This window comes from Chroicocephalus ridibundus, chromosome 6 (assembly GCF_963924245.1).
Source record: "Chroicocephalus ridibundus chromosome 6, bChrRid1.1, whole genome shotgun sequence".
Classification (NCBI taxonomy): Eukaryota; Metazoa; Chordata; class Aves; order Charadriiformes; family Laridae; genus Chroicocephalus; species Chroicocephalus ridibundus.
This window is the reverse complement of record NC_086289.1, coordinates 45,845,861-45,870,023: the sequence shown is the minus strand read 5'-3', so window position 1 is coordinate 45,870,023 and position 24,163 is coordinate 45,845,861. Positions and strand designations below refer to the sequence as shown.

At 45.7% G+C, this 24,163-nt stretch overlaps 1 protein-coding gene across 1 annotated transcript in view; it reads left to right on the top strand.

Annotated features, from left to right (window-relative positions):
* Positions 1–18,462, top strand: part of MB21D2 (Mab-21 domain containing 2) — a 61,965-nt gene extending 43,503 nt beyond the window's left edge. The window contains exon 2 of the mRNA XM_063339759.1: positions 14,806–18,462. Coding sequence (XP_063195829.1) covers positions 14,806–16,070 — 1,265 coding nt within the window. The 3' untranslated portion in view covers positions 16,071–18,462. The remainder of the gene's footprint in view (positions 1–14,805) is intronic.
* Positions 18,463–24,163: the final 5,701 nt, after the last annotated feature.

Below are 24,163 nucleotides of genomic sequence, written 5' to 3'. Positions count from 1 at the left end.
GCCTGCTGAGTTCTGCAGCCCCGTCACACTGATACATTCCTGCCATCTCCTGGCAGAAGAGATGATTGCAAGTACCAGTTTTGATGGAGTTTTTCACAACTTTTGTGGGGATCTCGTACACGAAAGAACAATGAGCATGCCCATAGCAAGGGGGAATGTTTTCTGTCCTCTTGTTAAGGTATCTGGGTATTCGTCAGTAAAGCTCGAAATAAGATTGAACCTTAATATTATGATCTAAAGAATCAGCAGCAAAGTAGAATGTCCTAGGCTCGGGAAAGCAAAGACATGTTTTAGTAGCATCGTGATTTCATCAGCCGTCTTTCTGGGAAGGGGTAAAGTGGTTCGTCTTCCTCAAATCCACAGTTCTGTGGAATATTTCTTGCTTACTTTCTAAGTGTTCAGAATATAATTTAGGGCAGGGAGTTGTAGTTTAGCAACCAATTCTACTTTACAGGATCCTAGTCGTGCCCCTTTCTATTGGCAGAGAATGCCAATGGCATATCTGAGCACAAGCAAGTGTTGCCTCTTTGGGAATCAGCATACTTTTGCCCTCCTCGGGGCCATGCCTGTGGATAAAGGCTGGCTGATGTCTGAGCTTGGCTTGGAAGTGCCTCAAACCCCATTAGCGTGACACATTAGCTTCTCCATCCATGGTCAGGAAGCAAATCTGAGAGGTCGTCTTGCCTGATGGTGACACTCCTTCTGGTGGGTTGTTTTGTGAGGTGGGGAGTGCAAAGCAGTTTGTATTTGGGTAGAAGAGCTCGATGGAGCCTCAGGTCTGAGCCCAGCCGCTCATACAAAGTAGGTCTCCATGGGCACAAGCAGAACAACCCCAGCCAGAAATGCAGTGCAGCTCAGAATACAGCTTGTGTTTTGTTGCTGGTTGGTTTCAGCTACAAATCTGTATTTCTCTGTCTCTGCTCCTGCCAGCCCCTTCCCCGAGTTCCCCAGGAACAAATCAGGAGGATTGTGCTCAGATGTCTTCTGGGCATGAGCTGTACATCAGCTTTGTCTGACTTCAGGGACAAACGTCCTCCTTAAAGGGCCAACTCACACACTAATATTCCCGCTTCTACGTTGTGCAATTAATTCTATAGACTGTTAGCAAATTTAGGAGGTCTTTAATCTTCTTTGTTTGTTGATTAATCACAGGGCAGGGGGCCAGCTGTCAGTGGGAAACTAGTGAGGACAGTGTTAGTTGTTGCTTTCTGTGTAGCAGGACTGTATTCAGACAATATCCATCCCTGTTCTGCTGGGAAGTGTTTTCATGCAAGGGATAGGAAGCCCTGCAGGAGCTGAGCGTCCACCGGGAAATTTTACAAAGTGTTTTCACAGCAATATCTATAAAATATAGGTGAGATTTCTAATTACTGAATTCATTTAAAGGGTCTGTGTTCTCCATCTGTCTGCCTCTTCTAAGCCTAACTTCTTTATTAGCACTTGCGAACAAATCTTTATAGCATTTTTCATTATCGCTACAGATATATTAGGGAATTTGTGGGATTAAAATTCAAGATTATGCACTGTGTAAGACAATAAAGAAGGTAGTCTAATGTTTGAGAAAAACTTCAAATGCAAGAGACCTGCTAGGACAAAATACCGGAGTATATTGTGGTTTTCATTAAGGCTTATTACTGGCGTGATGTGAGGTTCTCTATTAAATAAAGCAGAGTGCAACCAGAGCATCTCTATTTATAACGTTTTCAGGGGAAAGCTAACTGAACTAATTATTGGTTTGAATTTTCAAAGGTAGCTGCCTTTCCTCTGTCCTTCTTGCAAAAATGCCTGGAGAAAATGAAACTTGAAGATACTGCTATGATTTCACGGCCTGTCTCTTACTTCATGGATGTTTGGGTTGGAGACACTGCCTCCTAAAGCTTAGGGGGATTGGTGAGTGGGATCCTGCTCCCCTGAGCTTTCCCAAGTCACCAGGGTGAAGCAGCCCTGATAGGAGATGAGATCTGGAAGAATGAGCTTTGGTTGTCGTCAGCTTTCCATTTCAAGAGGGCTTTGAGATCCTACTCCATGAGGTCTTTTGCATAAGTTTCTGACGGTTCTCTGGACCCAAATCTTGCTTATGTCTGTATTCCACTAGAATTTTAGATCAGAAGGACTTTGGGAATAGGCTATTGGAGAGAATGGCTTCCTGGAACATACTTTGTGAATTTTATATTTGATCAGCAACAATTTTGCTTTCTCCTCTCTCCTTCACCTCACAACGTAACTATCATCCTGATGAGTCAAGAGATCACCAGGCCCGCTCTAAATAGATGTGCGTGTGAGGCTCTGTTTCATGCCAGGTAAGCACAAAAATGCTTAGTGACAGATGTGGGGCTGGTCTCCTGGAATTTCTCCTGAGTGAGCAGAGCAGGCAAAATGGGATGAGAGTCCTGTGCGAAGGGCCATGAGTGCTTCATGCATGAACTGTTACTGACATTTCATTCCCCATTCCTGGTAATGGAGAACTGCTCCAAAAATACAGCCCTCATCTCACTGCAAATGCTTACAGGGCATCAGCTAGTTGTGAGCACTGCCAGCTCCTGCCTCAGAGCTCCATCAGCTCCTCCTTCCCACCAGCCAATTCACACCTTACACCGGAAGGAGGGCAGTTGCAATACTCGGATCTTGCAGGACCAGCTGGCTACGTGACTTCGAACTGTTGCTTTCTTAAGATCACAGTGCATTTCACCTTTGGAGTCCTATGCTAGTGTGACAGTGGCATTTTACTGCATGCCTTCACACAAGGTGGCCCAGGTTCTACTCTGCTGTAGCAGTGGTTGCTTTTCCCTTTCTCTTTTACTCTAATTGTTCCCGTTCTGTGCTTCCTGGCCGCTGCCTGTGCTGCAGGGATAAGAGATCCTTGACAGTTGCTGGGGCCGTGAGCTTGGTGCTCGATGGAGATCAAATCTGCACAGTGCTTCCTGCTATGCTCTTTAACAGATGACAGTGCTCAGCTGCACATAAATGACTCTAAAATCTGAGAATTTAGGGTCTGACAGTCCCTGTTAGAAACTTCTGCTGGCTTTTGTGCGCTGTTAAATATGACCTCTGCAAGATGAAGCTGGGGCAGGATGGTAGGAGCAAAGGGACATGGACAGGCAGGTTTGGGGGCTTAGGTTTTCCTCTATCTGTCTGCCATGGAAAGGGAGAAGGAATGCCCTTGAAACTTCTGCCAAGTGTTCCCGTTCGCTTCAGAGGAGCTGCTCTGTTTCCCGCTAGCAGAAAACCTGGCCTATAACTTCTTCCCCCAGCGATGTGGACAAAGAGGAATTCTGCATGAACATCAAAGCCAGCCAGCACTTTTCATACAGCTGATGTTGTACATGAAGTCTTAACACGTGTATTTCATATAGGTGACTTGATCTGGCTCCACATGGCTTTGGAAATGTTCTCAGCGATGGGTGGTCAATTGGTTAGTACTGCAGCAATGCTTGCTCTTAGCTTCATGATCTCAGACACAGCTGTATTGTTTAAGCCTTTTTGATTTCTGCACTTTATGACCAAGAATCTGCATTCCCTGCCTCATCTTGCTGGTCCAATCCATGTTCATCTGCAAGGACAGAGAAAAATGATATTGTGGTTCTGGCATTGGGTGTCTTAGCCATATTTGGCCTATATGTCTTGGCTCCCTCCAGTGTTTGCATATAAGACCTGTAAAAAGGGCCAGGCTGGGCTTGTATGGATGGGGTCCAATGAATTCTGGGGGCTGGAGAGAGGATTCACTTCATGTCTTCTTCTCCACCAGGTGCCTCAGAAAGGCTTCTGAAGACAGCTGCTTTCCTTCTGCACTCAGAGAACAGATTTCCCCTGTGTCCAGCACTGTTTTGGGGCTTGGCTGGTTTCCTGGAATCATCCTTCGTACCCTCTTTTTCTGACCTGTCCCATGGCTCAATAGATTTAGTCACTGGTAGATGATGAGAATGAAAGTGATTGAAAGGGATGCCATTCTGGTCATGTCATTGACCCCAAGAGCCAAGTTTGATGGAATTTAAGGGAAAATCAAGAACATTGTATTGAATTACAGTTGTGGTTATCCATCAACCCTCTGATGGCTGTTTGTTGCCATGTGCGCTCCACATGTAAGTTTTAGCTTTGCTGGATGATACAGCGAAGAATTTTTGAGTCAAGGGCAAATCTCCTGCTGCTCTGCAGTGAGGTAGAGCTGTTAATACAGAATAGGCAGGCACCGAGGATGGGCAATGTTGGTTCAGGCCCAGTTCATAAGGAAGAGTGCTGTGATTTGCTCTGGCTGTGACTTGTCTTTGTAGAAAACAACTGTTACAGGAACAGAAAACAAGCTGGTGGTTAAGCAGCTGGGGAGAGAATTTCCAGTGTGTTGGATAACTGTAAGCAAGCGGCTTGGCAGAACAGCTCAAAGTGCATTTATGATGGAGGCTTTTCTCTTATGTACAGGACATGAGGGTGTGGTGGCATTCCTCTGGGCATAGCCCTCTGGCTGGCACCTGAACATAAAGCGGTGTAGCAACTTAGCCCTTTCAGAACAGGCAAACAGATACTAGACAGTAACTAAGAACAGCAAACCATCCCAGGGGAGTCCAAAGTGCTTTTGCAACCTTGGAGTCAAGTTCTGCCCGACGTGTACACGTGCCCCTCTGGCTGACTTGGAGCAAGAGGAGAATGTGTTCCCAGGTCTGGAAGGGAATGGCTGTGCTCATCGCTGGAGAGCTGCCACGTGTCTTCTGCGAGAGGCACCTGGTGCTGACTAGTCAGATTGGGATGAGAGCTTGAGGGAGGCTGGGGACTTTTTTCTGGTGCGCAGCGTCCAAAGCCTTCCCCTGTCCTATTTCTACTGTTCTTTTCCAGTGTCATCAGTGCCCTTTGTAAAGTGGTGGGATTGGTGTTCGCTTCTTCAGGGAGAATATCCTGAAGGTGAAATTAAATTTTGGGGAGGAGGACTCCATTACATTGAGCAAACCAGCAGTGTAGTTCAGGGCTGCTGCAGTATTTCCCAGAGAACTGTGAAGACATCCACACAGAAGTAGCCTTTTCATGTGACATGCAGTGGTGACCACCTCATTTCACCTAGCGTGTAGCAATACTAGGGCCTACACAAGTGCTGAGAAAGATAATCAGGTATACAAAGTTTAAATAAATGGTTCTTTTCAATGTGGAAGAAAGATGACTGATTAAGCCATGTAAATTCTTGAGTGATCTGTGGAAGATGCCACGGTTAGGTGAGTTTCTTCATTTCCTAGTGAGCCAGCAAAAGGAAATACTTCTTGACACAACATGTACTTTGTGAAACGCGGTGCTGCAAGGCACTGACTATACTCAAAATATAAATGATTTAGAAAGCAATGAGAGACATTCCCAGCAGATGAGTCCATCAGTGTTTTCAAGGACAAAGCTGCAAATACTGCCTCTGGTTTGGGAAATCCCAAAGCCAGAGACTGCTTGGAGGTTGCAGAGGGAAAGTTATTATGCTGTACTTTCCTTGCTCTTATGCTCTTCCCCTGAAATCAGTGAGCAGCAGTTGCCTAAGACAGGATGCTGGGATAGATGGACGTATTATGTACCTCACTGAGGTTGTTACGCTCTTGTAAAGAGCACAGTAACAGTGAAGGTACTAGGAAAATAAGGGCAGAACAGCCTCTCCTGCAAGGAGCTGTATGTTTGCACTCAAGAAGCTCGACCTGGTTTGTGCCCAGTGTTGTTACCCTTGTAAGCGGATCCAAGAGAGGAGTCCTGATGAGTCTCCCTCAGTGTAACATCTTGCTGAATGCTCAGCAGTGCTCCGTAAGGGTGTGAGCAGAAATGGCCCATCTAGACCCCATGTAGCCCTTGCCAAATGTGTGCTCTCAGTCCCAGAGGGTGGAACTGATAAAGCAGTCTGTCCCCTGGCAGATTTGATCTCTGGGATTGCAGTTCCAGGGTAAATGGCATCTTGTGCCATTTCCGAAGGGAATTTTATGTGTTATGCACGCTTAAAAATATGGTCACAGTATGGACACAGTGTATAGCGTTAAGCAGGGTGTAGCAGCAAGCTGTTCTTATAAGCACACTTTCTGCCCCTTCTTCCTTCTGTTCTGCTTGTCGGCTGCTCTCAGACCTCATCACACACATTCTTCAGACCCTAGAGCACCTCCTTGACATGAACTTCATATTCTTTGTAGGCTTTCAGCTTTCAGACACGTTTGGCTAATACGACTCTGGAGTAAGTCCATTGGATAAACAGACTGGCAGGCTGGAAACCCAAAATCAGTTTGGAGGGTGACTCTTAAACTCTTTGCTATCCCAAGCAGAGTTGCACAGTGGTGTAGGGCCTCCCTCTGAAAGTGCTGGTTCCAGCTCTGGAATCAGTCTGCCCCTGCTATTGTGGTCTCTCAGGCCTCAGTATTTTAGCCAAGCAGGTCACTGCAGTAGCATCACTGCTGGTTTTGGTGCCAGGGTGGGTTTGGGAGTTTGTGACAGCACAGCTTCTTGCTGTACAGGCCCACCCTTTGAATCTGGGCTGCTTCTTTCTTTTTTTTTCTTTTCTTTTCTTTTTTTTTTTTTTTTCTTTTTTTTCCCCTTGCACCATGAAATACCCCTCTGCATTGGCATACAGGATTTCAGCTAGCTGGGTGCCTTCCACCAGGGCACATGGGAACTGGAAAAAAACTGGGATATTACTTTTAAGATTGTTTTTAAAGAAAACTTTGGAGAAATAAGCTGATTTCTCTTACGAGGGGGTGCTGGGTCCCTGCAGTGTGTTCTGTCACCATATCACAAGATTTCTAAAAGGAGCAGAATCAGTAGGACACTGGTGTATCAGTCTGCAAAGAGCAGCTTCCTTTGCTCACCTCCCATATTTGACTAAACTGGTATCACACAGTTCAGTCTCCCCACTCCCCTCCCACCCCCTGCTTGCTTCCTCCAACAGTCCTCTCAAAATGTGCTTTGTAACTAAAGACTCTCCTAAAGAGCTGACTCTTTCAGTTCTTCTGCATAATAAAAACTTGTGCTGCTCATAAATAGATTTGCAATTACCAAGGGAAACAGAAGAATCAGTGCAATCCAGCTGCATCAGAGCCGGCCTCCCATCCTGTCTTAAAGAAGCCCCTGAAATTCCACACACATCACTCAGGCATAGCTGGGAGACCTCTGTGGCGATCTTTCCTTTGAACAGCATTCCTCTTCTGTAGAATCTGCTGCTTGCAGCAGAATTGTCAAGGAACTGCAGAGTCCCTATCTAGTGTCTTTACAAAAAATGACAAAAGCTTTTTCTTTTTTTTTTTCTTTTTTTTGACCAGCCTTGGGTTTCTGGGTTTCATGTATTTCTTTCAGCAGTCAAGGGTAAGAATTGCCTGGGCAAAGCAGAGGACCCTGAGATTTATCATGAGCTTACAAATTGGTGCTCTGCTAATAACTTCTGGTGTGTGGTTAGTGCTGTCTGAGCAATTCGAAGTACTTTCTGAGCATCCAGGAGGTCAAACTTCCTTAGCTTTTGGGGCGTAATACAGGAGGGTAATGATTTTATATAGAAGAAAAAAAGGCATGCCCAAGGTTATGCATCAAACTGTGTAGAACTCGGAGGAAAACTCAGGAGCCGTGACTATGCTGGGTCCTGTGGAAGGATTAAGCAGTAGAAAGGAGGGAGCAGTGGTATATGTGGGTGATCCCTAGCCTTCCCTATACAGGGAAGATCCCTTCTATATGTCTTCTCCCTAGGCTGCCAGGGGGGACGAGGGGGCATACACCCAGCATAGTGGTTTTTGACTGCCCTGGTGAGATGAATGGGCTCTGCCCTTGCCTTTAGCAGCAGGTATGTCAGATCCTTGCAAACCTGGCTGGGCTCAGCTTTGTCTTAGGTCCTGGGCTCAGGCTCTGCATCCCCACAAAGTGGAGTTAGTTTCCCAGTGGCTCATTTCTGCATATCCCAGAAAACAGTCATGGAGCTGGGGCATGCAGTGCCACACGGCAAGCTTCCCTGCAAAGCCTCTGTGCTGCTTCTTGCTGGAAGTGCTGAATGAATAAGGGGAAATCAGATCTGTTGAATCAAAAGTAATTCCTAGCATTTCTGGTCTCCTCAGAGACATGATTGATTCCTGGAACCCTTCTGGAGAGCTTCCCTGAGTGGGAGTTCACTCGCCCCAGGGCGTCGGGTGGGTCTGTGAAGGAATTTAAACATACAGCCCTGTTGATGTCAGTGGGGACTTTCTGATTTCTTTTGTGAGGGGTATGTACCTGTTTCTTGCCAGGTGCTGGGGGTGCAATAGCAGCAGCGTGATGCTCACTTTCTTTCAATATGATTACTGAAAAATATTGCTTAAGACAATAGGCAGGTCTGTGCAAGACTGGCTGCAAGTAACAGGAGACTTCTGTTAGAGCCCAAGCTAATGGTTTGGAGAGGGCACACTTTAAATGCAAGGTCAGCTGATGATCAGTGCCAGAACACCACATCATTGCAATTGACTGAGGAAATGAGCATCCAAACCTCTTGTTTTGCAGAGATTAAGTTACCCGCAAAGTAAGAAGGAACAGGGGGAAGAAGATATCAATGATAATGCCAGCTCAGGTGTTGGATTTCTCTAGAGAAAAATTCAATTTTAATTCTGTAGGCTTTCCCCTCGTGTGTGAGGGAGAGAGAGGAGTGAGGAGAAGGACACTTCTAATTTCGTCCAGATCTCCGTTCCCTCCCATCTGTCCACGTGCATGTGTTGAAGTGTGTAAAGCATCGGAGAGTCTCAGTTCTTCTGATCGTTCACAGACAGCACTGTGTGCCTAGGCTGAACCCACAGTGCTTTGGGTCTTCGAGCAGGGCTGCAGAGGGTATTGTGGCGTCTTCTGAACTCCAGTGTGGGGCTGAAGGGCAGGTACCAGGCATGTTAATTCTGTGCTGCAGCTATTTTTAACAGCTGATGTTACACAGACATGTGCTGCTTCTCAAATCAGATTAGATGGCAAAGTCAAGAGGTGAGCAGGGAAGCTCGGTAATGAAGAGCGGCAGCTACCATCACTTTTACTTGCTGAATTGCACAGCACAGCTGCCCACAGGCTGCAGCCAGCCCCTTGCCATTAACCTGGGGCCTTTTCCTTCTGGAGAGAAAGGGCAAACTCCTGTCTGTATATCCCACAAATAACCTTGTGTGCATCATTTACATGTGTCTGGGGATCATCGTGCTCCTTAAAGGTGTTCAGCAGCCTGGCCGTTGTATCTTAATGGTTTAGTAGCCTCTTGCTTGCCTCCTGTGCTGGTGATGTAGAATACATTTATGATCTTAAGAAGTTGAAGATGGTCTGTGAGGGACAACATTAGCTTTCTGAGACAGCTTGCAACCCCTTCCTAGCGCAGAAAGTCTGCAAGGACAGGGGTGTTACAGTAACTCATGGTGTCAGCAGTGTACAGGGAGCCTTGCAGGCTGTGCAGGAGGAGTAGGTGATGCAGGGGTCAAGGAAGAAAATCAAGGCTGTGTGCTGTGTAGGCTGTCTCCTCCCCAGCAGGCTTGTGTGGAATGCGAGCAAGATGCTGGGGTCTAAGTTGGAGAACAGGAGCAGTGCAGAGCTAGTGCCTGCGTCTGGCTTGGCTCCCAGAACTCCAGTGATATGCTTCCGCATGCAAAGTTCTGCAAATCCTCCTTTGTGGAGCCTTTCTGAGCACCCCACTGCTCTTTTGACCTCTCTCTAGTTCCCATGCAGCAGAAGTGTCCCTTAATTCAGTGGCTGCCCTGAACATCACCCCATTCAGTTTGATGAGACCAGGTTAGACTAACTGAATGGCATCTTTCTTTGCTCACATTTTCTTTTGGTGACAATGGTTGTGTATCTAAGGCATCAGAAAGGAAAGCTTCAAGAAGGAACACCTAATTAGGAAATACATGTTAGAAATAAGTTCTTGTGTAATATTTCTTGTGGTCAGTTTCTTCAAAGACAAGTCTGTAGGTTCCTCCTTATTTACACAAAGCTGGCCGTGAAATAGGAGCAGATCCAAGTATGGACTGCAATTGTTGTGAAATCACTTCATCTGAAATTCCGTAATGGACGGAGAGCATCGTTGCATTGCTTTTTTTAAATGGGAAGAAAATTCTCTGTGTCATGTGCATCAGAGTTCCAGTTCATTCAAGGATGTATCCCAAATGTAGGTGTTATGTAAAAGTAAAATCTTTTTTCTCTGCCTTTATTCTCTGTGTATCACAGTGCTTGGAGTAGAAATAAATCCTATTTTCCTGCCACTGAAGGAACAACAATAGAATGAAATTCTGTCTGTAGAAGTAGTTTGCTCACCTGTGTTATTCTGAACTGACTGTTCAGTAAACTAGCCAGCAAGCTTGGCCTACAGGTGCTGCTCCTAATTCTCACATTCCCTGCTTTTCTCATGCTTGTAAGTGTACTTACCTGTTATGATGTCAAGTTTTGTAGGTTGGGAAGGTCTTAAAGTAGGTACACAGCTAGGAAAACAAAACTTATTTAAGGTGCCTTAGACAGAAGTGGTAACTGGACACCTATCTCTTACTTAGCAAAATGCCAGCTTTGCCAAACAACCTTTTCAAAAGAACATGTCACACAAGATATGACTACAAATTATGTGTTTTGCCTGGTAGCAGCAAGAGACTTAAATATCAGTGAACCTACTTCAATGCCATGAGAGCTGGTCCTTCAGCTAAAATAGAATTTTTCGAGTTTGACACTGCAAGTTCTGGGTTCAGTCTTTACAGACAACTCCACAGGGCTTCTACAAATTTCATAAGGTTATTTGTAACCCCTATTCCCTTCTCCTCCCAGAGAGTCATGGTACTGAGGTGGAAAGAAGAGAACTCAAATGTCCCGCTGGTGCTATTAGCCTAAGTACTTGGGTCAAGTATCAATCTTGATATTTTTCTTCTTTGTATTTGCACTTACATGCTTGCTGAGCTGGAGTGCCTGCTTCTGTTGTACATACACGTGGTTCTCTCAGCTTGTGTTTGGGCTGTTGAAACATAGGATGAAAGCTTTGTGCCAGGGCAGCGTATGCCATACAGCGTTGGCTAAAGGGATTCCTTGAAACCCCTTCACATTTCAAATAGATGTATGAATAAAGGGGGCAGTTTGAACACATTGCAAATCCCTAAAGCCTTAGTGAATCCTGAATTTGGCCATCTCAACTATTTATAGAACATTCTATGCCTATTCTAAATATATTTTCCTCAAGGGGACCTCATCTCAAGCCCCTGCTCCACAGCTTAAATTGGATCAGCAATGTTGCTATGATCTGTTAGCAAAAATTCCTTCTCTAACTCCGTGGCAGAGCTGAAGATGTTGTTAGCCCAGGACTTGAAGGGGAAGTTCTGTGCGAGGCAGAGCTCAAGCATTTGGATTGCCAGCCAGCCAGCCAGGAAGAGCAGTATTGATGATATTGGATCATTTCCTGTAGCCATTGCCTGATTATTTTTATTTTTTTTTATATATTTTTCCTCTGCTGGTAGGCCTAGAGTTCTGGAGGCGGGGGGGAAAGTGACTTATTGGCAGTGTATGGCACCTTTCCCTTACAGGAGTCTTCAGCCTTGCAAACTAAGCTTAATGGTGAGCACACAAAACATTTTCTTTTTAGAGGAAGTGTAAAGAGTGTTCTGTGGGCAGAAACCATTTCCTATTGCAAGGATGCTTGAAACTCGTGTTCTCTTTTCTTTCTCTGCTCTAGGGAAGAGACACTCTTCCGTGGGAGCTGTGACTCTGACTGTATGGGATGGTTCCTCCTGAAACGTTTTCCACGCAGAAGCCTCCCCAGTGCTAGCTGGCATTTTGTAACCCCGCTAGCAGTAGAGCAGGCTGTACAGGCCTTGTCCAGTGCAAGCTTTGCTTTGTGCTAGCGAAGGCAGGAGTGCTGTAGGAAGGTGCAGAACTAACATTGCAGGAGTGGCTTCTGCTTTCATCTGGCTTTGGAGGTTGATCATACACGTTCGCTGTTATTTTCCAGGCAGATGAGCACGGGGTATTTAGATAGCAGGGATTGAATGGTGTCAGACTCTCAAGTCTGTTACTCCCACATAAGGACAGAGGATATCTTCAGGCCAAGGAAAGCAACTTATCCTACTCTAGATTCCGTACTGGGGAATCTCTACCTTTTAGAAAAATTGTATGATTTTCTTTTTCAGTCAAAGCCTCTAGGTGTACCATAGGATAGAAGTCTTGGTGCAAAGGGCACACTACAGAACTTCACAGGACATTTTTCATCCTTCAAGTTTAAAAATACATCCTTTATTGAATTCTGTAGGTTTGAACAGTTTCTTCTGTAGGACAGTTACACTCTGTCTGCCTCTCTCAGGAACATCTGCAGATCTGCATGGCAGATGCTTCAGATCACAGTCCTGAGACTGAGCGGAAAATTTTGGGTCAGTGTAGAGGTAGGATGGGCCATCAGGACCCTACATATCCTGAATAGCTGTGCTGCCCCACAGTAAGGGTCAGTACTGATCTGGATGCTTGGAAAAAAACAACTGCTTTCTGTCCCTATGATGGGATTGACCCAGAGTCCATTCCATGGGTCTTGGACTGAGCTTACAATTGAGGTGTAAAGCACCAAGGCTGCTTGCACTGATTCCAGGACAGGATTTGGAAGCAATGTGTCAATACTGTCTCTGGAAGTCATGTCAATTTAGGTACCCATTAGAAATCCCCTTCTTCTAGGTGCAACGAAGGAGTTGACTGCCGCTTACTTGGCCTCAGGGGTAGAGAAGCCTGCACAAGGCTTTGCTACTCCATAGATCAGGGTAACGTAGCCCACTGTGTATCTAAGCCTCAGAAAATGTCTTTGAGGTTGACAGAAGCTTGTCTTGATTATTACCTTTAAGGATGAATGGCACAGCATGGGGCAAGATTGCAGAATGGGATTAGCTCAGGACTTAGCAGGAATAGTTTCTTAGCACTCCTCCAAAGCTATTTCCTTCTCTTGCAGCCTCTGGAGCTGTATGAAATGGAAAGGGTTATGTCCTTGCCCACCTGGCAGGATAATTATCCCAGCTCAGTGCAGCAAAATGGACTGGGTCCAGTGCTCTGGGAAGCAATAAAACAGGTAAAGTGTATTTAACAAGGAATTTCACATGGGGGATTTAACAGTTACCCTGAATATTGCCCCGAGATGCATTTCCTTTCACACACAGGCCTCTTCCTATTGTCTCCTTGGCTCTTCCAAGGAATCAGTGTAAGCATAGCTGCAGATTTTGCGCCAGTTACGGCTTACTTGTGTGCATGCAGGTAGCGTTTCATTGCCCCTGTCCTAGCATGCAGGAGAGGACAGGTGAGTCTCCCCAAAAGCACTGCAGTGCCACTCAGGCTAGTGCAGCACTCAGCCCTTTGGGGTGCTGCTGCTGCTCCACTCTGCTAGGGAGACCTGCTCCGCCCAGGCAATATCTGTGATCCCATGGGGATGCATTAACTCAGGAAAGGCTCTGCAGTACCTGGGGCTATGCCAGAAGGGGTGCTCCGACTCTGGTGCTAATCATTTGTGTTAGCATTTCAATAAAGAGACACTTCTAATGTATCTGTTCCTGGTCTGACAGTGTGATCGGCAGCTCTCTGGCTCACTTTGTCGTGCCTCTAGCTACTTATTCACGCTGATGCGTCTCTAAGACTGGCTTCCTCGTAGTGGAAGGTCTCCGGTTGACCACTCTTGATATAAATGAACTGATGCTGATGCGTCTCTAAGACTGGCTTCCTCGTGATGGAAGGTCTCCAGTTGACCACTCTTGATATAAATGAACTATAGTGGTGCCTGTAAGAAATAGTGATATGACCCTTTTGCGTAAAAGATTCAGCCTCTCCATTCAGAGTCACTGGCCTTAGTTCCTTCGTGGCCTGGGTGTCTTGTCTGAACTGAGGCTGGGAAGGAATCAAGAGCATTTAACCACAAAATGAGCACCAGGAATGAAACAGCCTGGATGGCAGAAGCAGACTACAGAGTACTCAAAGCACAGAACTGAATTTTAAGCCTAATTTGAACATTGAATGAGGTGCTAATGTCTCAGCTACTGTATCTTCTCAATCTGCTGTTCATGTGCTGTGAGCAGAGTATAGTGGTATATATAGAATACACAGTGAAAAACTGGCTTTGTGCAACTGGTGCGGGCAGTGCAGGGTGAAAGGAAGAGTCTGGTTTTGGTGACGAAAATAGAAATCTGTCTTCATGTCTGTGCTCTGGGGAGCTGATCGGATATTTTGTGGCAAGATACCATCATTATAGCTTGAAGAACGAATTTCAGAGCTGGCTTCTGTAATTGCTCCACTCCTCCATAAGAGGAGGACGCGTTGCCTCTGTTCATGTTGCCTTGTTCATCAGCAAATGTAAAGCAAATTGTAAAATCAGATCTACTTGAAGTAACATTTGTAGGTATTCATTCACTTGTGCACAAACCAACTCCCTGATGCCGGTCAAGCTTTTTTCTTATACTAGAGAGAAAATGAGAATAGTGAGTCAATTAATATTCGCCTTTCTTTTTGAAGTGTCAGGGAAGCATTTGGATACCATGGAAATGAGCAACAATATTGGGAAAAATTGGTTTAGAAGGTGTTTAAGAAGTTAAATTTAGTCCTGGAGGTAGCTTTGCTGTGTTTTACAGAGGCTTCTGCTTTTTTCCATTGCTCCCAGTATGTTATTTAGGGTGGACTTCACCCATTCCCAGGAGTGTAGGAGAGTCCCACCTTGAGTCAGGTGGGACTAAAGGTTGTCTGGGTGCTGGGCCTGATGTACATTTCTGTTACACGAACAGCGATGGAAACCTCTGGTTGCTTTTTTTCCGGCTGGGCATGGAATGGGTTTTAATCCTGGTTAAATCCTGCACCCCAGATCTGTTTGCCTTCTCTTGAAAGGACTTCTCTTTCTCTCTTTTGCAGGCATGGTTCAGAAACTTGACCAGAAGCTGCCTGTGGCCAACGAGTACCTGCTGCTTTCAGGCGGTGTGCGGGAAGGTGTGGTGGACATTGATCTTGATGAGCTGAATGTTTATGCACGAGGCACAGACTATGACATGGACTTCACCCTGCTTGTGCCCGCACTGAAGCTGCATGACCGTAACCAACCAGTCACTCTGGACATGCGCCACTCAGCTTTGTGCCACTCCTGGCTGAGCCTGCGTCTGTTTGATGAAGGAACTATCAGCAAATGGAAGGACTGCTGCACGATCGTGGACCATATCAACGGAGCTACCAATTATTTCTTCTCTCCAACAAAAGTTGCAGACTGGTTCTATGACTCCATTAGCATTGTCCTCTCCGAGATCCAGAAAAAGCCTCAGCGAGGGATGCCAAAGGTGGAGAAGGTAGAAAAGAATGGGACTATCATATCTATCATTTTGGGAGTGGGCAGCAGCCGCATGCTGTATGACATCGTCCCTGTGGTGTCCTTCAAAGGTTGGCCAGCTGTGGCCCAGAGCTGGCTGATGGAGAACCACTTCTGGGATGGGAAGATCACAGAGGAGGAAGTCATAAGTGGGTTTTACTTAGTGCCTGCATGTTCCTACAAGGGGAAGAAGGACAATGAGTGGAGGCTGTCATTTGCCAGAAGTGAAGTGCAGCTGAAAAAGTGTATCTCCAGCAGCCTCATGCAAGCCTATCAGGCCTGCAAAGCCATCATCATCAAATTGCTGTCGCGCCCCAAAGCCATTAGTCCATATCACTTGCGAAGCATGATGCTGTGGGCTTGTGACAGGCTACCAGCCAGCTACTTGGCCCAGGAGGATTATGCAGCCCATTTCCTCCTGGGTCTCATTGATGATCTCCAGCACTGCTTGGTCAACAAGATGTGCCCTAACTATTTCATCCCGCAGTGCAACATGCTGGAGCATCTCTCGGAAGAAACTGTCATGCTGCATGCGCGGAAGCTGTCCTCAGTCCGCTCAGACCCTGCCGAACACCTTCGAACTGCCATCGAACATGTCAAAGCAGCCAACCGGCTAACACTAGAGCTCCAACGGCGGGGCAGCACCACCAGCATCCCCTCCCCGCAGTCAGATGGAGGGGACACCAACCAGCCTGATGACCGATTAGCCAAAAAGTTGCAACAGCTAGTGACTGAGAACCCTGGGAAGTCCATCTCCGTCTTCATTAACCCAGATGATGTCACAAGGCCCCACTTCAGAATTGATGATAAATTTTTCTGAGCTTTCATCAATGTTTCCTGGAATTTTTTTTCTTTTGTTTCATTTTTAAAAACTCTTGCAGTGTGCAGGGTTTTTTTTCTTTGGTTTTCCTTGATGACTTAGTCTGTTGTTTTTTACATATCCAGCGTAGATTGGATCTGTTGAGAGCAATCTGAATAAATTATAATTCCTGGTTCTGCAGGACGGTGCAGATTTTGAAACAGTGTATTACTATTTCATATGCTGCTTTGATTTTTTTTTTTTTTTTTTGCTCACCCAGCCCCATTGTCTGTGAGTACTTTCTAAAGGAGAACATGCACTGTAAACACACATGCCACAGTCTAACATAGGGTTTGTTTTTTTTTTTCAAGCTTCCATAATTTATGTACATTGTTGGGCCTGGGGAAGGCAGAACTCACCTTCCGTTGCTTCGGAAATTCACTTCTTTTTCCATGAGCTTCCATCACCCTAAAGAAATGAGAAGATACTTTGGGTTGGAAAACGCTACTGGTAATTTGACAAGGCCAAATCTACTGGGCTGAAGCCCAGTTCATCTGTTCTTCACACTTCTCACACTAGGGGAAAAAGTTGACTTCAAAGATGATGATGATGCAGCTTTTGGGGGAAAGAGTTGTTTCTGTTTTGATCTACTTTTTGAATGTAATTGTTCATGATGGGACCTTGTACAGTCCAGAGGGTTGTTTCTGCTGCTTTTCCATGCGGAATAAGGTTATGGAATGTTAGTTTTAGTGTGTGTAATTATTCAAAGCCTTATTTAAATTCTATTAAAGAACATACCATTATAAATGTTAATTGCACTAATGAAATCTCTGCCATTACCTCAGTCCCACTGTTTGTGTTTCTTTCATGAATTAGCATCTGTTATTAGGTCTCAGTATTGCAGATTGCTTGAGGCCCCTCGGGTCTCATGGTTTCAGGTGATTTCTTGATTGTCTTTTGTAAAAGGCTCTTCCTTGTTAGCCCTGCTATGTGTGAGAAGTCAGATTTTTGCATTGGCATATTTCTTTGGATGCGTATTGTGTGTTGCAGTGCATATTGCATTAATATGTATTGCATGTTGTTGAAACAGGTTTACCATTAGATAAGGATGTAATGCTAAAGCAGTGGTATGTGCAAAGTGAATCAGCCAGACCTCGAGCAACGGAGCTACCTTGCTTCTGTAATGCATGTATTAGGCCTGATCCTTTATGGCAGTTACCATTCCCTTGACTCCTATGGACTTTCTGACTTACCCTGGGACATGTGAGATCTTACTTTGGTCTCATGTTTGCAGAAGTTGTGTTTGTATGTAAACTTGTGGTGCAACAGTAGCCTTGAAAAACACATACGCTTTCCTTTTGTGTGTAGGGTAAGTTGTATGGTAACAAGGGTTAGTCTGAGCCAAAAATAATTCCAAGAGTTCAAGGATAGAGTGACTTTTTGCGGCTGGCTGGCCAGTGACTGATATTTAGGCCTTAAATCAGCAATTTGGGCTTACCGATTATCCCAGAGAAGCTGTTCTGATCCAAACTTGATGCATGTTTTAAAATGTGGTTATTAGAGCAGGTCGAAGTATTTTTTAAATATTTGACAGACAAATGAGGTGCATATCTAGTAAATTCTAACAGATAAAAATTGTGTATGAAAAATGTGTCACTTTTTTAGCCCAGCCTTTCTGGTAAAGAAACCAGGCTGGTGGAGCAACAGACCAGCAGCTTTGGAAACTGCTTTATTAGATGGCAGGGAGGTTTCAATAGCTGATCTAGAGCCCAAGTCATGTCTTAAAACAAAACTTTGGCTCCTCCGTTTCTTGGGCATATTTGAAAACTTCATCTCATTGCTGTAGCCAAGATGTTCACATTTACCTGAATTTACTGGTACACACTTACATGAGCCTAAAGAAGCTCTCAGAAGTTGCTGGCTAGATGGAGTGGATGAGGATCTAACTTTAAAGCACAATTGGCTAGTGATCATGAGCCCTGGTGCAGCTGCGGTTATGGTCCGGGAAAGGACATGTATTGACTTCAGCGGAAGCAGAACTGGGTCCTACCAGTGTGGCTATTGCCAAAGATGAGTCTCCATTTAAATCTGTGTAACCTGCTGGAGGAGGCAGGAGAACCGACTGGGAATCCTCTCCAGAAGTGCTTGGATAATACAGATTCATTGAAATGGTCTTTTCCCCAGTCTCCGGGACTTCTGTCTGTTGGAAGAAGAGTCTGGGCTCCAGGATGAAGTTTCCCATCACCACGTGAGAGAGATCTGCTCAGCACAAAGCAGCAGTAGCCTGGCAGGCAGAGTACTTTCCCAAGACTCCCAGTGTCTGTGCCAGTGCTCCCAAGTTAAGCAGAAACACAGCCTTCCTCATGCCAGTTCAGCGTCCCGATGACCAGCAGTTTGGCTAGCCCACATCAAGCTCTGGTGTGTGCTCCTTTTTTGGTTTTAATTAAAAAACGTTTTGAAAAGTATGCATCTTGTTTTTCCTGCATTATGAGGAAAATGTGTGTGTGTTGGGTTCTTTTTTGTGGGGGTGAGGAGGCTTGGCCTTTTACTGGACTGGAAAGCAATTTCCCAGGTAGGCCTGAGAGATGTTATATCCTCTGACTGGACCATCTGTTTTGCAGGGAGGCAGAATCCTAACCTCCAGGTGTTTCGGAACATCAGTCTAGTATTTACTCCTTTCAGCATACTGTAGCTCAGTTTAACAAAGGAGGTTGCCAGCCTGGAGAGGTGACGTGTGCTTTCTACATCAGAGAACACCAGAGGCTCTGTTTTCTCTCTCCTGTTGTCCCCTCTTGCCTTTGAGTATATGCTGGGACAGACTTGCAAAATGCATAGGTCTCTACGTGGGATTTCAAAGTCGTGAGTTTAGATACAAACGACGTATTATTCTTCACCACCTGCCCCAAGTTTCGAGAGGACTATAGTGCTTTTCCGTCTGGGAATTTTTTGGGAAGTCCTTCATACAAGCATTTTAGAGCACCCAACTCCATGAGGCTAAAGACTTGGCCAATCTGACAAACACTGAAGTAAGAGGGGATTTGCTTTAAACTAACCATGTTCCCTACTGACTAGGAAAGAGGAGACAAGTCAGTGCTGTGAGCCCATGGCTCAATGGGAGCTTCGGTTCTGCACGCACAGCTATGGGGACAGTGTGAATAAAGAAAACAGATTTTTTTTTTTTTTTTTTTTTGCTTTTGCCCATTAGCTATCTCTCTTTTAGCAGATAATATTGCAAAAGGACCAGGACAATTAGTGGGGGGCTAGCGGCATGTGAAAGAATGTAGGAGGTCCCATGTATTTGGCTGCACAGTACCACCCTCCTACGCTGCTAAAAGGAGAGGGAGCCACAACCAAGAAGGTCTGGCCTTGAGGCAGCAGGAAGGTGAGGAGAAAGAAGAAGTGCCCTTCAGAGGCTCCGCTTCCTTTTCTCAGTGTGAGCCTCCTTGGGGGTCCTGACTGTGGTCCTAATCTTGGGACAAGCTTTTCCCTTTGCTCTTTCTGTAGGGCTTCTGGCCAGTAGCACAATAAGAGAAGTAGCTCATTTCACTGGTTCCAGTTGTTGTCACTTCTTTTGAGAGGCCCTGAAGAACCTGTCACTTCTTCAGGGGGACACCTGAGCTGCTGCAGAACTGACAGAAACACCAGCCAGTGGGGGGTGGTACTCTCTGTGCTGTGTTGGGGGGAATACTCAAATTGGAGCAGAAGGGAACAACAAACAGCCCAAGAGCTTTGTGAAAGCCTGCAGTCTGCTCCTTCAATCACTTTTGGCTGACTGTGATAAATCGGTTTCTCCATGTTTTCCAGTACTCTAGCCTGGAGAAAGCATGGTGTAACCAGAAAACTACAACTGAGTGTGAGAGTCACTCTTTGCATGAGATTCAGCAAAATACTGGCAGGACTTTAACCATCCACTGCCAAAAATAGAAGCCAGTCTTCAAAAGCTGTATTTTAACAGTCTGTCTTTTCTATTGTCCTTCTGTCACACTGAGAAATAGCTCTAATTTTGATCTAAATTCTTGGACTTTCCCTCATTGCCTTGTTCCAGTGTAGAGCAACCTTGCTTTGGCAGCTATGGTGGTTCTGGGCTCAACAGAGGCATCCAAGCTCTGCGTCCTTCTACTTCTTGGCCTCCTATGGAGGCTGATAGTACGCCGTGAGACAGGCTTGTGTCTACTACAAATTGACAGATCAGTGCCTGAAACAGGCACTGGAAGGCAGCAGTCACTCTTGATATGAGATATTTCCTCAGCTTTTGTTGGCCAGTGTCGCGGGCCAAATGAAATTATCCCCAAACTCTCTCTGTGGGCATCGTGCTCCGAAACAAGCACAGGGTGGCTGGCTTCATGCAAGATGCTGTACTGGTGCTATTTGCCAAGCTGTCAAGCATGCACCAGTAGCCAGCAGCCTCCAATCAGTTGGTTAGATTTTCTGTTAAATCTGCGGATACAGGGAAAAATGACTACCTAAAAGCCTCAGAAAGCCAGAGATTCCTGAAGGTCACATTGCTCTTGTCTCTAGAGGCTGTGACTGGTGCTTAGACCTGGCTCCACTCAGCTGCAGCCTCTGAAAATGTTTCTGTAAAGAAGGTTTATTTAGGTGTCTCGTCAATCTGCTTGATGTAGGGTGATGAATGAATATGCACATGGCAGCTGGGTAATCGGACCAAAAGGGTTCAGGAGGTGGTGGCTGGGGCTGGAGGGTCACAGGATGGGGCCCAAATCCCGTTAAAGTCCATTGGCACTTGAAAATGTGCTTGAAACAAAAGTTTGTGTGCTCTGCTGGATCAAGCTGATTGTGATCGGACTGAAAATAAGCAGACGTCTGTCATATTTTATTAACCCATACATAATACAAGCATCCATGCATAATGCAAGTGAATGTGGCAGAGGGAAAGGGGAAGATAGACTTTGCTAATGATTATTTCTTTCTCTCTTTTTTTTTTTTTTTAAAGGTGTGCATAGTTGGTGCCTAAAATTGCTTCAAAACATCCGTCTGTCCCTGTTTGCAGGTTCAGTGCTGGATACGTTTTGCCGCTCTGTTTCACATTAAAGCGAGCGTGTTGGAAAGGTCGCTGGGCAGCTGAGGGCAATGATGTTCCGAGTCTCCTGGCATTGCTCAGTGATTAGAAATATTCAGCATGCAAATAGCTCATTCAACTTCAGCAAGTACATCATCTCCCTCCCGCCAGCCTTGCTTGGGGTGAGCTAATGGACTTTTAACATTATACAGCTTAGAGAGTGGCTGTCTCTAATAGCTCCTGATTAAGCTCTCCAGAAAGGCAAGTAACCATCATGGGGCAAAGGCTAAACAAGGGGGGGGGGGGCAAAAAAGCACAGATATTAAAAAGTTGCTGGCCAAGGGACTCTTGCTGACATGTTTTGTATTTAGGGAAATTCAGCATTATATTTAGCACATTTTGGCTTTTGAGAGCTGTCTATCAAACTGAGCCCAATTTACTTCCTCTGAATGCTTTTAGAATAGTGATAAAATAGCCCTCCATCCCTTCTCCTCCCCCTTTGCCCATTTATAATTATTATTTTAGGGCTGCTCTGAGAAACTATTGTGTTTTCCTATTATCTTTGTCCCTGGCTCAGCACTGTGCTTCCAAGCTGAATGTAGGCTTTTGGGGGTTATTTTTATCTTACTGACCTTCTGTGGTAGAGGAACACGCTCTCATTCAGGCTCCAGACAGCCTGATTTGCTGAGCAGAGAGATGTGGGTACATTTAGGGAGCATCAGGATCCCTTTAAACGGACTTGGCCCCATTTCTCCCTCTCAGTTTTTGTGTGTTAGGAATACCAGCATGGAAGATATGACTGAGGTCTTGCTAGGGACAGAGAAGACATGATACATGATTCTGAAGTCAAGCAAGCTCTAGTGCACAGTGGACATTGAGCCCAAAGAGCCACTTTTCTCCCTGATTGTCTCAGCCCCTCTGACTCCTTTGTTATAACTTTCTTTTTAGGAGGTGGAGAGAGATGAGCTGCTTTTGTCCACTTCAGGGGATACAAATCATAGCTTTGGCTTAGGATGTTAAAGACTTCAGTCATTAATGGCTCTGTCTCCAGGGCTCCCTATTGCTTTATGCCCTATCATGACATTGGTGGGACAGGTCGAGGGTTTTATGATCTGTTCAACCAATTCACAGCAGAACTGTGTGAAGAAAGGAATGGCCTTTTTCCATGAATCATAGGCTCATTTAGGTAGGAAAAGACCCTTAAGATCATCGAGTCCAACTGTAAATCTAACACTGCTAAGTCCACCACTAAGCCAGGTCCTTAAGTGCCACGTGTACATATCTTTTAAGTACTTCCAGGGATGGGGACTCAACCACTTCCCTGGGCAGGCCACTTTCCTGGCCTGTTCCAATGCTTGACAACCCTTTCGTTGAAGAAATTTTTCCTAATATCCAATCATGGGGGCTATCGACCTTGTGTCCTTCTGCCTCCTGTGGGCCAAGGCTTATGCACATAGTATGTTAATAGCCACTTCTAAGGACTTCACCTGATCAGAGAATAAAGGACAAGGTGCTTCTGTGCAAACCCACCAGCTCCCCTTCCTGGCCTTCGGTATCCCTTGCAGGGCAAGGCTGCTCCTCCCTGAAGCCAGTACTCTCAGAGCAGACTTTGGCTAGTTGTGTTTACAGGGAACGGGCTGGGTCTGCATCTGCAGATGACAGCAGGCCAGGGGACGGCTTCCCGCAACTGGCACATCAAGAGATAACTCCACTTGGCTGATCTGAAATAACACGGAGAAGAAAATCCTTCCTGCAGAGAGGCCACTGCGAAGTCTACCCTTTCCCACCAGCAGCATGACTTGCATAGTGACCAGGAGAAGACATGACCGTTGCTATCATAAAGGCACCCTTGTGTCTAGGAGCTCGTAAGTGTCACACTGCAGCCACTATCCCTGAGAGGTGCTGGGGTTCTGCCTCCCGCCCCAACATGAGAGGGAAACTAGGACTGTCTTAGGACTCCCCCAGCAAGGAGGGGATGGCAGAGGGGAAGCTGGAGTGGTTGAGGACACATTCTCTCCTCACTCTGACCCCCAATCTCTGCAACACCACCATAGCTGCAGCAGCTGGTTGCAGCTTCTATGACAATATACCATTTGTGGAGCTTTCAGAAAGAGAGACTGGGTATTTCCTGGCAAAGACAGCTCTCCAGGGAAAGCCTGCAGCCAGCCCAGCAATTCCTGTGCCTCCCTACTCACTTAGGGAAGTGCTCAGTGTGTGTGAAGCCCTTCATTGTGCCTTACACCTTCTTTGCAGCCATATGAACTCATGCAGAAGAGTTGGGGCAGTGAAGAACAAGGACCAGTGAAGGACATGTTTTCCCTCTACCTCCCATGGTGTCCAGTACCTGCACATTCACCGTGATTGTCCTGTGATGATCCTCCAAATCTTCCTCAACTATTAATTATTGATACAGGGCTCAGAAGAGCCATTTCAGTCATGGAGTTCAGCCACCACTGCAGTCAAAAATGCCTATACTGGTGGTTTTGATGTTTAGGCCCCCAAGAGTATCTGGTCTACCCTCATCCCCACACTTATCTATGCTCTGTAACAGGCAAAAGGGATGGAGCAAGAAAAAACACAAAGCTGCAACCTTCATTCAGCTTCCCTCAGAGGTTCTCTCTATTTGCCAATGGTTCTGGCTAGTCTTGGTTGATGTGCACAGTGCTAGCTATATTCATTACATTATTTTGTTAACCACTGGTGACAAAACTGGGATTGCCAAGTGGTGTCTTTAATCCCTGGACTGCTGTGAGTACATATAGATGGTATCTTGCTGGATACTTGAACTGGGTGCACTAACATCATCTCTCCTGCTAATGAAAATGGAGGGAATGATGGTGGGAAGTTGCTACAGAAAGCCTCCAGAAAAAGCACAAGCCCATCAGTTAAAGGAAACTCTAGAAACTGAACTAAACAGTTCTGAATTCCACCAGCACATTGTGAGTAAGGATGATAAATCCACCAAGGCATATGTTACCAGATTAGTAATACAAAGCTAGTTGCTCGCTCGTTCTTTCCCCAGGGCATGGCTCTATTCAGCATCAAGACCCCCCTGAAGGTAGAATGTGAAACCCAGCCCACCAGGAGGTATGGAAAG